The following is a 14992-nucleotide window of genomic DNA, read 5'->3' as shown; positions in this document are numbered from 1 at the left end:
CCTTAGAGGCTAAAGAGGAGCATGAAGTTTTAATAAAGTCCTCTTTTACAAAAAATCTTTTCTTTAGGGAATATATGTTAAAAATAATAGTATAATAATAACACCATATTCAATTCTGTTATTAAATACGGTATATAATGAAAGCATACTATACGTGTTGTAAACACAGCTACATAAAGTGGACATCCAAGACTCAGAGGCAGTTTTGATAAGAAACACTTCAAATGGTCTTACTCACATCACTTGTTGAAAAGCAATCATAGATGGTATATTTTTTTTCATATTATGGCACTTGTTACCCATGTATAGTTCTGAGGCTCCTAAAATGTTGACTATGTTCTGAATCTACCCAACATCCTGTTCTACAACCATTAAGTACAAAACATATCCCCTGATAAAGCAGTGAGAGTTTGCCTTCACGTTAGCAGTACGAATATGTACATACTCATAACATTTTCTTTCAGGTAAGATTTTTTTATCAATGGCAGGTTATATACAAGAAATTCTCTCATCAAAAATTCTGAACTCTTCCAGTCTTCTAACTAATACCTAAGAAACAAAAACAAAAACAGTAATAATAACTATTAATACCACTACTATTATAAATGCTGCTACTACTATGAATGCTATATGTCTAGAGCCGAACCTTTCTGAGAAAGCATGAAGAGGTGAAGATGGGGAATTAAGTTCTTCCGTTGATTTTTGATGTGGAAGGATGAAAATCTTTGCACTCCATTCAACAAATTCGGTTGATACCATAGGTTTCATGAATCCCTCCTCTCCTTCTTCAGTCTGCAAATAGAGCACATAGCAAGAGGAATTTTACGTAAAATAATTCTATTTTAAAACAAACTTAAACATTCTCATTTTCATAATGCTTCAAAAGTGCATTACATGGCTCAAATAACTACTGTCAGGTTGCCAATGACCAGTATGAAGTACTTTAATGTGAGATTTAAAAGGATCATTCAAAAGCAAAACAATTTATGCAATACTTACGTGGTTGCTCAAGTGAATTCTTGGTCTAGACCGTGGAGTTCCTGTGTCAATAGTTGATGGAGGTGACTCTCCACTGTAATAATAATAATAATAATAATACTACTACTAATAATAATAATAATAATAATAATAATAATAATAATAATAATAATAATAATAATAATAATAATGATGATGATGATGCCTTGCCTAGGAAAACAGTACAATCCCTTTCTTTAACTTAGAGTCATCTATACAGTGTTTCTTATCATAAAGAAATCAATCAGTTTCAACTTTTTCACTCATATTATCTACTCCTTTCATAATTTCTTGAACACTGTGCTCAGCATCTTTAATCCTTGGCTCTGGCAGACTTCTAGTTATGCTTCTCCTTAAAGGATCCTCTTACTAAAGCTGTATTCTCCCTCCCCAACCTGAAAACCCAGTGCAGGTTTTGTGGATAATCTTTCCAAAAATTCTTGCTTTCTTCATTTGGTCTTGCCTTTGCTATATACATACTGGGAACACATGGATCACCTGTCCTAGAATAGTTTTAATCCTAATCCTTTCATTTACCATTCCAACTTCTATTATATCTTTTTCCATATTACCTATGCAGTAAACACCCCGTATTCGCGGGGGATGCGTATTGCACCCCCCACGAATAGCTAAAATCCGTGAATACTTTGAACCCCTCTAAAAACACTTGGAACTGCCTATTTTGATAGTTTATACACAAAAAAACCCCTAAAAATGCTTATACCCGAGTATTTTAATAGTTTTAACACAAAAAGTGCATTTAGTCATGAAAATGATATGAAAATACAGTACAGTAATACCTCGAACTTGCGCGATTCGAGTTGCACGAATTCACAGACACACGAATTTTTTACTGGAACCTAACTAATGGTCATACACGAGTTTTTCACAGACACGCGGACATTTCCGTACACTGAGAAACCCAGCAAAAGTGTTTGTTTAATTTTTTTTATGTAATTTATAAGTTTTCAAGCTTTTATGTGTAAATTAAATAACATTAAATATTATTAAAAGTAATAATTTCTCTCTCTCTCTCTCTTTCTTTCTTTTAGTGAGATGAATTTTTATGGTACATGTAAACAGGTATGTTTATTTGTATGATAAATAAACTTTTTAAGTAATAATATGTACTAATTTTCAAATATTAATAAGATTAATAAAATTAAATAATAATAATAATAATAATAATAATAATAATAATAATAATAATAATAATAATAATAATAATAATAATAATAATAATAATATATGAAGGAGTAGACCTCTTTTAAACAGGTCTTATTAAAAATGGATGGCTGTATTATGCAAATTTATCTTATATAGTGTCTTTTCTATCTTCCTTATATTTCACTTTTCAGGCTCAGCGATGCTGACTAACATCGCTGAGCCTGAAAAGCGAATCATAAGGAAGATAGAAAAGACACTATATAAGATAAATTTGCATAATACAGCCATCCTTTTTAATAATAATAATAATAATAATAAAACTGTAATACAAAATTTGTATTATTTTAAACAAACAAATTCTTCCCTCATCTTTTGTAAGAAGGTGGAAGGCAAAAGCTGTCAGACATGTCATTTAACATGACAAGAATGAGAGTGTTGCTAATCAGTGGTCAATTTTTTCTTGTAATTCTCTCTCTCTCTCTCTCTGTGTCCGTAATAATTCATAAAAAATTTCACTCTCTTAAGTAAGGACAACTGTTATCTCTCTCTCTCTCTCTCTCTCGTTCGAAGTTAGCCAGCCTACGTATTACAGCACTGTTTCTCTGTATGTCTTTAACTGTACAGTAGATAATTTTGAATTGATCTAATTTTACCTGTACATTTACAAACTGTAAATGTGCAGTTCTAAAACATAGAGACATAGAGCATTTCAGAACAAAGAGAAAGTGACAGAATAAAAAAAGTTTGTAAAAACAGGGTTGAGAAGACTTCTAAAAATAGATTGGTGGAATGGGGGAGAGAGTCACACACTATACTCTTAAGTCAACCATTTATTTCTTTTTTTAAGGGTAATGTATTAAGCTAACTCTCTCTCTCTCTCTCTCGCTCTCTCCGTAATACTGTAATTCATAAATAATATAACTTGACATTTCAAGTAAGGACAATCTCTCTCTCTCGTGTTATTCTCTCTCTCTCTCGTGTTATTCTCTCAGTCTCCGTAATAACTGATAAATAATTTCACTCTCTTAAGTAAGGACAACCCTTGAACCAGGCGATTCTTTACCGTTCGTGTTGGTTCTCTCTCTCTCTCTCTCTCTCTCTCTCTCTCTCTCTCTCTCTCTCTCTCTCTCTCTCTCTCTCTCTCTCTCTCATAGTTAGCGCTCACACATTTTTACAACTTATTAATTCCCTGTACATCTTTACCCGTACAGTAGATAGTTTAAATTGATCTAATTTGACCTGTATCGTCTACGAAGTTTAAATGCACTAGTGTTGCAAATACGTTCTAAAACATAGAGACATAATAACTAAGAGTTGTATTAGTCAAAATATAAAACATTGTTTGTTCATGAAAAAGCATTTCAGAACAAAGAGAAAGAGACGCAGAATAACAAAGTTGCTGAAAAGAGGTTGAGATGATTCTAAAAATAGATCGGTTGGAAGGGGAGAGAGACAGAAATTCTCTTACAACTCTCAATTTTTATGTAAACCATTTATTTCTCTTTTTTAAGGGCAATGTATTAAGCTAACTTTTAAATGAAATTACTGTAACTTTAATTCCATTTAAAAGTTAACTTAATTTGGGAGCATGATTAGCGTCATATTTAGTGTTTAAACTTTAGAAATAAGCATTTATTAGCATTTTTAGAGACCATGCCAAACTTACGCGAAAATTCACCCTGCGCGAGGGGTTCTGGAACCTAACCTCGTGTAAGTTTGAAGTATGACTGTATTTAGTGAATACTTCTCAGTGAAAAATACCGTGAATGGGCGAATTTTCCGTGAATAATGGGTAGATACGTTCCACGGAGAAATCCGCGAATATGTGACTCCGCGAATAGTGAGACCGCGAATTCGGGGGTTTACTGTAACTAATATACCAATACAGTATCCATTTTGTCTAACCAATCTTCCTATCCACCAGAAATTACATTTCTTTTCCTCTATAAACATTGTTCTGGTTCCTACTCCCTGATATCCATCCTCTTACCTGAATCTCCACTGCTTACCTATTCTCTCAAAACCATTATCCAAAAATTCACTGTGGTTAATTGTAATCAACTTATTTCATTATAGTTTTCATTTTGCCCATATATTCTATGCATACTCTTCCTATGTAGAGGCTACTTGATACTGGGAGCCATTTTATGTTAAATCAATTTGTTTGGTGCTGTATTAGGTTTAGAAGTTCATTATGACTTTACATACTCAGACATCAATTGAACTTTGATATGGTTTTTTCTGGTAACACACAGAACACTTCAAGAATTTGTACTTGTCTAAATAAATATTTTTAAATACATAATACCAAAGTAAAATAATGAAAATATGTAACAAGCAAAAGAAATGTGAAGATGTGCCAGGAGAAAACGAGCAACAATTACTTACGAAAACTTCATTACAAAAGTAAACAAACATCAAGGTTAATACTATCAAAATTATTGGGAAGGGATGAAGTTGATAAAGCTGCTATGGATGCATACACACCTGGACTTAGGCAGAGCTCTATTTTCATCTGCACATATAACAATATCATCTTCAGAGAGGACATTAAGAAAACAGTACACGATACTTACGCCAAAAACACTGGCTTATTTATGGGTGTTCCAGGAGCTGATTCAACCTTTTGTTCTACAATCTCTCTTGACCCTGTCAAAGCCTGAAAAATAAAACAAATTTGTTGTAACATCATCAATCAATTATATGTGCAATAGTGGAGGCCCCATACTCGTGGGGGTTAGGTACCACATCCCCCTGCGAATACCAAAAATCTGCGATATATTGGAACCCTTTTAAAAATGCTTATAACAGTCAATTTTAATGTTAATTTTGTACCTAAAAAATTTTTTATAATAAAAGGCTACAGGCAGTCCCTGGTTTATGACGGGGGTTCGGGGGTTCTGTTCTTACGCCGCATCGTAGGCCGAAAATCGTCATAAACCGAAAAATCGTCGAAAATCGTCAAAAATCCTAAGAAAACCTTACTTTTAATGCTCTGGGTGTATTGGAAACGATGTAAACTCTATTTTTATTTGAGTTTTTCAGCAAAAAAAACTCCAAATTTTTATTATTCTGCCATTTTGGAGCCATATTTCTTCCGTCAGATCGGCGCACGACATGTCGTAACCCTGGAACATGCGTCATAAACCGGGAAATCATTTCTGATGAATATATGTGAAAAGCGTCATAACCTCGGAACGTCGTAAGCCGGACCCGTCGTAAACCGGGGACTGCCTGTATTTAGTCACAAAATTATCATGAAAATACAGTAATCAATGAATATTTTTTGATGAAAATATCTGCAAATTACTGAATTTTCCACGATTTACTGAAAAAATGCATCACAGAAAAATCCGCAAATAACTGAATCTTTAATTGCTGAACTGCGAATAAGTGGGGGTCCACTGTAGTCAATTATTTCAGCAAAAAAGGGGGATTTTTTCTAAATATAATTAAAGTTCATGAAAACACTTTAATAATAAAATATCTTATAATTGTCAAATTCCATAGTTTGTTTCATAAAAAAAGTTAAATATTTCTACTTCACTCTTGCTCCATTTTATCTTACAACACTGTTGATTACCCAAAGTAAATCACTGAGTTAACTTCTGATTTCTAAAAACTGTAATTAAAAGTGCTTTGGACTTTCCCACCAAAATAGCATATGAGTAGCAAATACTTAAAGGTAACCATGCTGCCCAAGACTAACTGAAGAAAACCCTAACCAAACTTGTTCATTAACCCTTTTTCCTTATAGCTGATAACTACTAAAAAAGTTGCAAAATATTGGCAAACAGTTCTAATAATACGAACACTTAATTAAAAGTTTCAAGATAGTTTGGATATTATTTTACATGATGTGCAAGTCTCCAGGTTACATTATCATTTAGCTCTTTAACAACTAAGACCCCATATTCCCAAAAAAATTTCATGCGCCAGAAGATTTATCCTAATGTTAAGACCCAGGTTTGTTCCGTATATGAACAAACATATATTGTAAGTCTTGCAACTAGTAGGGCCATGTATTGTAGATGTCAACATTTCAACTAGGGAGTAACACTGAAAAAATCTTGTGATCACTTAGACACAAAGTTGGCCTCAACAGATCCTAAGCAAGTACTGACACCAGCACTTTAAGAGGAACTTCAGTAATATCTGACAATGGACAGAATAGAAGCTAAACAAGAACCCTACATGAAAAAACACCCTACTCTCACTGCCCTACTGGAATGGCATGTAAAATTCAGGCCAAAGGCCAAGTCCTGGGACCTATGAGGCCACTCAGCGTAGAAATGAAAATTGAGAGTATGAGGTTTTTATGGTGTAACAGGAGAAAAACCTGGCAGCTGCACTATGAAACAATTGTTAGATAGTGGATAGAATGCTGGAAGAAAGACAGTATGAACAGAGGTACAGTAAAAGGAATGAAAGGAGTTGTATCTAGGGGCCAAAGGGGTACAGCAAAGAACCTAAGTTATGCCTACAGTGCACAAATGACAACACGAACCCCCTACAGGGCCCACTGCCCTACTGAAACAATCCATACTACTTCCCAGCTTCTGAAGAATAGATACTGGGACTACCTGATGGCACCCAAGCAAAGTAAAGTTTCATTGACCAAAAGAATCTAGGAGAGTCTAGGAGAGTCACAGGAATGGCATCAGAGAAACAGTATACCTACCCTTCATGTAGATTTGATTCTCCACAAAATGTAATATTCAAGGTCCCTTTGTACAATAAAAGCTGCTCTAATAAATTGCAGATTTTAATTTGAACTGTCTGTTGAATACTGCATTGGTAGTTTAGCTTATGTAAAATGAAAGTTTGTTTTGTGCAGGAATGCATTAACAACAATAAAAGGACATACCCCACGAAAAATATTTAAAATACTTATCTTTTTCTTTAAACTTACAATACTATACCAAGATTAACACACAAATTAAATTTCAATTTCTGTAGCATTCAATACAATATCTCATTAATTTAGAAAGACCATTTCTGTATACAATAAAATACTACAGACAGATAGATGTAAGTAAAAGTTTTTCTAGCCCAACCTGTCCAAAAATGCTACAATTATGCAATCCACCCACCTGTTCATGTTGTTCTTCTTTTATAATCAAGCTTAAGACTACAAAAAACCACAAAGCAGACTTACAACCTAAAATTGACAACCCAACCATCAGACAGCTCTCTCCACCGCACCACAGTGTTTTCATCCCTCCCGCCTGCATTGTTTACATTTTTCTCTCTCCTGCCATTGTCGTCTTATGACGTCACTTCCTAACGTCACAACATGAACAGATACTTTTAATCAATGTTTTGCTATAAAAACATCTTATAAAATCAAACATGTGCTTTTATACATTTCGTAACGCCCATACCATTTCACTAATGCAGAAAGTAAAAATAAAATAATAATGATTAAACTTCTAAAACTGACATATAATCACACTTATCTCCTTCTCCCTTCCCTCCAACTTCTTCCTATCCTAATCCCCTCTAATCTCCATTATTCTCCAATTCTTTACCCTCTACATAATTTCTAATATTTTCCCTTGAAACTCCAGCTTGTCAATACATCAGCTATTTGGTGCTTTCCTTTCATCCATCTCGCCTCCTTTATTTCTCCAGATTCTATTGTTTCTCTTTTTGCTGCAATATCAAATTTTAATCTCTTACTACTTACTCCAGTACTTGATTTTATTGTGGTCACTACGGTTTTATTATCACTTTTAATCAATGCTTCTGATTTTCTCCCTCCTACTATCTCTTCCCACAAATGTTTGAAACATATCAATCCTTCTATGGCCTCCCCCACACTCAGAACTTCTGCATCAATGGTGGATTTTGCTACTCTTCTGGATTTCCACCATTTGGGACTTCTCCTTTTACCATCCGTCAAAGATATCACATAAACCAATTGTATATGACCATCTTCAATATTCCCAAATGAAGCATCTGCATAAGCTTCCCAGTAAATCTTTTCTTCTTCTAACTCACTTATTATCTCTTCTCCCATCGTTCTTAGTTTTTCTCGCTATTTTAATCAGCTTTTTCATATCTTGAGTCGTTCCTTCTTTAAAAGCTTTACTTAATTCACTAACATCATATGGTGTTTCTGGCATGGTATGTAGCGATACCCAATTCAAATGTCCTACCACTGATCTATACTCTGTTAAATCCTTTTATCCTAATACTCTATTACCTGTAAATCTTCTAGCTTCTGGTTATCTTATAGAATTCATAAACTACTACTGATTAAGACAAATTTTATTTTCCTTACACTCTACTATTACTCCTATATACTTAAAACTTTTACTTTCTTGTTCTCCTACTTGCAATTTCCCTTTCAATTTCCCAAATGTTTCCTTTAAAAATCCTTCAGTTCCTCCATAGCAAATATCATCTACTTGTGTGCATAAAATACCATTCAATTTATTGTCTTTCCTCCAAAAGAATATATTAGGTTCTCATCTATTTCTCTCACCTTTAAACTCCTCCACCACTTTTACCACCTTACAATACCATGTCTTTGCTGCATCCTTGAGCCCATAAACAGTTTTCTTCAATTTCCATAATCCACTCCAACCACCTACACTAGGTGGTTTTGAATATACCTCTTGTATTTCATCACCTGTTAGAGATGCAGTTTTTACATCTAATGCATAACAATTCCAATCTTTCTATTTTATTACTGTCATACAAAATTCTGAAATTTTTGCATATAGGAGTGTCTTTTTCCCATTCGGCCATTTCTTTTTCAAAACCTCCCTCATATACCTTGTTTTCTCTCCAACTTTGCAGTTCTTTTTCTTTAGCTTCAATTAAGCTTATACTGTACAATACTTTCAAATCCTAGCAAAATCTCTTCTTCACCTTCAATTTTTTCTACATGACTATAATCTCTTAAGTTCACCGATCCATTGTCACCTGACTGTGAGTCTTCTATATTGTATGAATCAGCCCAAGATTTCCTTGATCTTTTTCCTGCATGACTTAATATAGTCCATTCTTCTCCCTGTCCTGTATTTTTGTTTATAGCTCTAACTATTTCCCTTTTTAATTTGGGTATCTCTTATATTAACTCACCTTCTACTACCTCACTTTTCCCTTCATTTTCCAGTGTTTCCTCTGCCAAATCTCTTTCTATAACCTCTTCTATATCTGCATTCCTTCTCCAGCCAATTATCATCTCCTTTCCTTCCTGCCCATCTATATTCCCTTCCTTCGATGCACAGGATTCATCCTTCACAGTGTGTGTTTTATCGATTTTAGGTATCTTTTCTTTTTCTGGTGATAGTCTTTGAATCCTAGTAACATGTATTCTAGCTACTTCTCTTAGAGAATCCCCATGTTTAACCACTACCATTTTACCTGATACTCCCACTACTTGTGCAGGTCCTCTCCATTCATTTTCATTTTCTCTCATAGAATACCTCATCTCCCACTACTGCTTCTTCAAATTTATGTTCTCTGGCATTTCTGTTTAGAGCAATTCTTATTACAAGACATTTTTGATAAACACTTCTCTGGCTTCATGCATTGCATTCAGTGTATCCCCTAATATGCTTTCTTTCCATACCTTTCTCTCTGCTTGCAGGAATTGAACTCTCTTTTCCCATCAAATTTGGCAAAGAAGGGTTTTTTTCCAAACACTAATTGGTTTGGGAAGAAACCATCATATTTATTAACCACCTCCTAGCACTCACTACCCATCTTAATACTATGGACCAATCCACTTCCTCATCATCTTTCATCTTTCTTAAGCTTTTTTTTATTATGCCTACCGTCTTTTCACATATTCCATTGCTCCAGGGAAATTCAGATGCTGTGGCCAATACTTTAATATTCCATCTTTCTGCCATCCTCCTCACTTTTTCATTTTGAAATTCTTCCCCATTGTCTGAAAATATTTTAATGTTCCAAATATAGCAAACCACCCACGAAAAAGTGCCTTTATAATAGTTTCTGGCCTCTTGCCTTTTATCCAAAAAGCCTGACAATACCTTGTTGCTATATCTACCATTACCAAGAACTCTCTCTCTTCTATCTCTCCCACATCCATTGCTACAACTTCATTAAATGTTTTACTCCAAGAAAATTCCACTACTGGTTTAGCTGGGTTTCTTTTGCATCTTTTATATATCTCACAACTTGCAATCAAGTCTCTTAGTAAGTTTTCTATTTCCCCATTTTCTTTTTCCTCTCAAACCATCACTCCACTGTGCTTCTTCCATTAGCTTCCATATTTTATCTCCGCTTCTGTGACCAAATTGTAGATGTAACTTCATCACTGCACCTTTCATTTCCCTTAGACTCTTTCCCTTCCATCCCTCCAGTAACAATTCTTCTTCTACTTTCCTCCTTAAAATTGGTATTCTTAAGTGGCTCTGGTTGTCTTAACTTACCTTCGTTTCCCCTAATACTGTACTTCTATTTTAACACAATTCTCTTTTAAATTCACAGTCATACCCATTTTACTCAAGGTTTTCTTACCTATTAACCCTTTAACGCCAACTGGACGTATTTTACGTTGACAAAAGTTGTCTGTCGGGTGCCAAGTGGACGTAAAATACGTAGAATACAAAAAGTTTTTTTAAATATTCACGGAAAAATACTTATAGGCCTCGTTTGTGAAAAATTTTAAATCACGCACCTTGAGGGATGCTGAGAGTTCATGGATCACGCTGTTATTTTGTTTACAAGCGTGACCCAGCTGCGCATGCGGGAATTTCTTTCTTATCCCAAAAGAAAGGATCAGCTAACCCTGCTGAAAATCTCAGAAATTCTTTAGTCACTTTGTCGTAATTTTTGCACCGTTTTCTATTAGCCTTTATATATGAAAATGTGTGCAATTTCATGTAGAATACAAAAAAAATTAATTCATGGTTGTAGCTTTGATCAATTTTGACATATTTTCATATAAATCACGATAAGTGCCAAAATTTCAACCTTCGGTCAACTTTGACTCGACCGAATGGTCGAAAAATGCAATTGTAAGCTAAAACTCTTACATTCTACTAATATTCAATCTTCTACTAATATTCAATCATTTACCTTCATTTTGCAACAAACGAGAAGTCTCTAGCACAATATTTCGATTTATGGTGAATTTTTGAAAAAAACTTTTTCCTTACGTCCACTCTAACTCTGCTGAAAATCTTGTAAGAGGCTGACGCCGTCTCTTCCAAACACGTGTGTGTTCGTGTGTTCGTCGTCCATCCTTAAGTTCATCTCTATCTATTCCTTCTGATACTTCTAAAGCTTTTCCTTTTAAGATCTTTCTCATCTCTATCCCCAGATATTTCACTTCTCCACACACCACAAGCCAATCTTCGACTTGTACTCTCCATCCTTTATAATCGCCCTGTGTCCCGCTAAATCTCAGACAGTCTCTTCTCTATTTCATCTCCCAAAGTTTACCATCAGGTCCATCCATTTTTAACCAATCATGCTCTGCTACCAATTGAAAATTTTTCTAGCCTAACCCATCCAAAAATGCTACAATTATGCAATCCACCCACCTGTTCACGTTGTTCTTCTTTTATAATCCAGCTTACGACTAGACAAACCACAAAACAGACCTACAACCCAAAATTGACAACCTAACCATCACAGAGCTCTCTCTACCGCACCCAGTGTTTTCATCCCTCCCACCTGCATTGTTTATGTTTTTCTTCCTCCCGCCATTGTCGTCTTATGACATCACAACACGAACGGATACTTTTAAACATGAATGTTTTGCTATAAAAATATTTTATAAAATTAAACATGTGCTTTTTATATATTTCCTACCGCCCATACCATTTCACTAATGCAGAAAATTAAAAAAATAATGATTAAAATTCTAAAATTGACATATAACCAGTGAGTACTTAACTACTCCATCTTAAATGCAACATTCAATCAAATAATACCAAATTATAAAAGTAAGGTTCTAAATAATGCAATCACACCTCTACATTACTTTGATGCAAAGCACAGTTATTAATAATAAATTAGAATAAAAAAATAAAACCCTACCTTATTTCTAACGTATTCCACAACAACTTTGGCTAAACTTGAAACACCTGGGAAAGGGTCGTGTTCAAGTGCCAAGAGAGTCAGCCACAACTTCGAATACATTCCACTGTACGACAGACTGCTGACTCCAGAGAAAGCATTACTTACACCTGTGAAGCATTTAGAAATAATAATAAAAATTATGATGCCATCCAAACCTCATTTCCTTAAGTACTTTATTTTATGAACAATTACAAAAATGAAATCAATGATGGAGTATATCCAGTTTTGCCAATTACTGTGCTTGACGTATGGAGCATTTCCATTGCCAGTTCTACTACTTGAATGTTTTACAACACTGTACAGTATTTTTTATTACTATAATGCATATGAAGTCTAACATAAAGCAACATACAGAAACACCTTCTATTGAATTACCAAACTTTGGGTTAAATATCTGTTATGCAAATAGTGTGCAAGAGGTATATGCTTGCGTGAATTTTAATAATTCACAACCATATAAAAAATCCTGGGAAGAAAAATTAATTTAAAATTCCACATCTTTGGATACAAACATCTACTGCATCTCCTTATTAAAGGAAACTGCTGACCATACCTAGAAACAGCAAACTACTTCAAAAGGTATTTAAAGGCAGTCTCCAGTAAGCATTTCTATTCTTCACACTTGTCATTCATGGGTACTTCTCATAAAACAAGACATAAATTCTAAGGACATAAAAATTATTCGAAACCTAAAAAAAGCTGGGTGGAAGAGTACCCTTATGGCATCCAGAGATTTTATCATTATCTTCCAGTAAGATTTCTTAGATATTTTCTCCTCAACTTGGTACATTTTCACTTTTTAATTAAATAAATATCTCCAGATGAGCATACACATCCAAAGTTACAATCTTCGAACATATTACCCAGAATACAGGTTGCAACAATTACAGGGCAAGATCTGCTACTCTAAAGCTATATAAGATGGCTGCAAACTGAACTTGAAGCCCATCTGTACAGCATTCTTTGGCAACGGGTACTATTTCATTATGGCAAATCCCAAATTTAGTGAAATATTATGCTTTCATCTATGCCAGTGGCAAAGATGATATCCAATTTAACACAAAAAGTTGCAGCACAGTTTGTGTCACCAAGCACAACATGCCCGTAGAGACAACTACAATGAAACAAGTATCCTAATTTATCTTAAAATTCTACAAGTAATATAAAAATCATTTAAAATACCTGTCTGTTATCAAAGAGGCATGTAAATATCATTATGTAATTGCATGGTAGTAGTTAATCCACTGTCCATAGGGGAACTGTCTACAAACTAGTTAAAACGGAGTAACCTTATAAACATTGTACCACCTCTGATAAGGAGTGATTTATAATGAAAACATGATAAAATGAAAGAGACAGTGAGTCTTTCAAAAACTGTGGTATCTCTAATGCAGTGGATTGTAAAGAAATAATAATTTTTTGTGGAACACTGAGGCGTGATGGACAACAGCGAAATACAGGAGACACATGATCTGCCTGAGGTGCTGAGGATTGTAATTTTGAAGTATTTAGACATACACGATTTGTCATTTTTACTTTACATAGCTCCTCGTTTCGATTCATGCCTGAGATGCTGAAGCTAGTAATTTTGAAGAATTTATGCATACATAATTTGACTTTTTTTACTTTACTTAGCTTCTAATCTCAATTCATGTTGGTAACATTTTCAAGATACTGAAAATGCAACAATTACAAGGCAAGATCTGAATGGTATTTTGTAGTGAATTTTAGGGTCAGTTTTTTTTTTACATGGCATATAAAATGGCTGGTTTATGTTTTTCTTTTAGGACTAAGGTTTAAATTTTCAGCTGAAACATATGTTAAGTACTCTGAATCTGGTACATTACTTTCTGACATTCTGCATAAGCCAAACAGTTCATACCATTTTAATTGTAGTTAGTTACATCCAAGACAACTTAACAGTGGATATGAACACACTTTTCTTCAGATTCACTTTTATTTTATCTCAAATTTCCTTTATTACTTTTTAAGACTTTTCCAAACATCCTTATACTGACTCTCAGGTACAAGAGATTTCATACTAGTTCTTCAGTATTTTAAGGATTGACAAAGAAGTCATCATTGGTGAAAAGCCCTATTAGTCTCTCTCCACATTGTTAGCACAATCCCTGTGATCCTGAATATCTGACATCACTTGGCATTAATTTTAGTGCCAAACTTGTTATGTCACAGCATGTGAGTTTGAGGTTCACATAATCTAATAAAATAATTTACAGCATGCACTAAAACTATCTCAGGCATGAGAAAGCTGGGTAGTGTTTTCATATTTAACCAAGCTCTTCCTTGGGCGAGTCGGTAGAGTTGTGTCCTAGCACTCGCTAGGCCCGAGTTCGACTCTCCAGTCGGCTAATGAAGAGTTAGAGGAATTTATTTCTGGTGATAGAAATTCATTTCTCGCTATAATGTCGTTCGGATTCCACAATAAGCTGTAGGTCCTGTTACTAAGTAACCAATTGGTTCTTAGCCACGTTAAATAAGTCTAATCCTTCGGGCCAGCCCTAGGAGAGCTGTTAATCAGCTTAGTGGTCTGGTTAAACTAAGGTATACTTAACTTCTTCATATTTAACCTCTCTATACAAAGATAAAAGATAGTATTAATAACACTTGCTGCACATCTTTTGGTTTATTATTGTTACAGAATTGTTCTGGAGGTCAGTGACATCACAATTCCAGGAAGTTTATGTTTCAGGAAAACTGCATGGAGTGGAGGTTTCCTTAT

General features: G+C 34.4%; 1 protein-coding gene across 2 annotated transcripts in view; it reads right to left on the bottom strand.

The window, feature by feature from the left end:
• Nucleotides 1-14992, bottom strand: part of raptor (regulatory associated protein of MTOR complex 1) — a 109272-nt gene that overhangs the window by 25485 nt on the left and 68795 nt on the right. For both annotated transcript variants that reach the window (XM_067094793.1, XM_067095668.1), the window contains 4 exons: nt 12211-12359; nt 4761-4843; nt 1000-1072; nt 647-792 (listed from right to left, as the gene is read on the bottom strand). In XM_067094793.1, coding sequence (XP_066950894.1) covers nt 647-792; nt 1000-1072; nt 4761-4843; nt 12211-12359 — 451 coding nt within the window. The remainder of the gene's footprint in view (nt 1-646; nt 793-999; nt 1073-4760; nt 4844-12210; nt 12360-14992) is intronic.

The sequence above is a fragment of the Macrobrachium rosenbergii genome, chromosome 1 (genome assembly GCF_040412425.1).
Source record: "Macrobrachium rosenbergii isolate ZJJX-2024 chromosome 1, ASM4041242v1, whole genome shotgun sequence".
Lineage (NCBI taxonomy): Eukaryota > Metazoa > Arthropoda > Malacostraca > Decapoda > Palaemonidae > Macrobrachium > Macrobrachium rosenbergii.
This window is presented reverse-complemented; position numbering and strand designations above follow the sequence as displayed.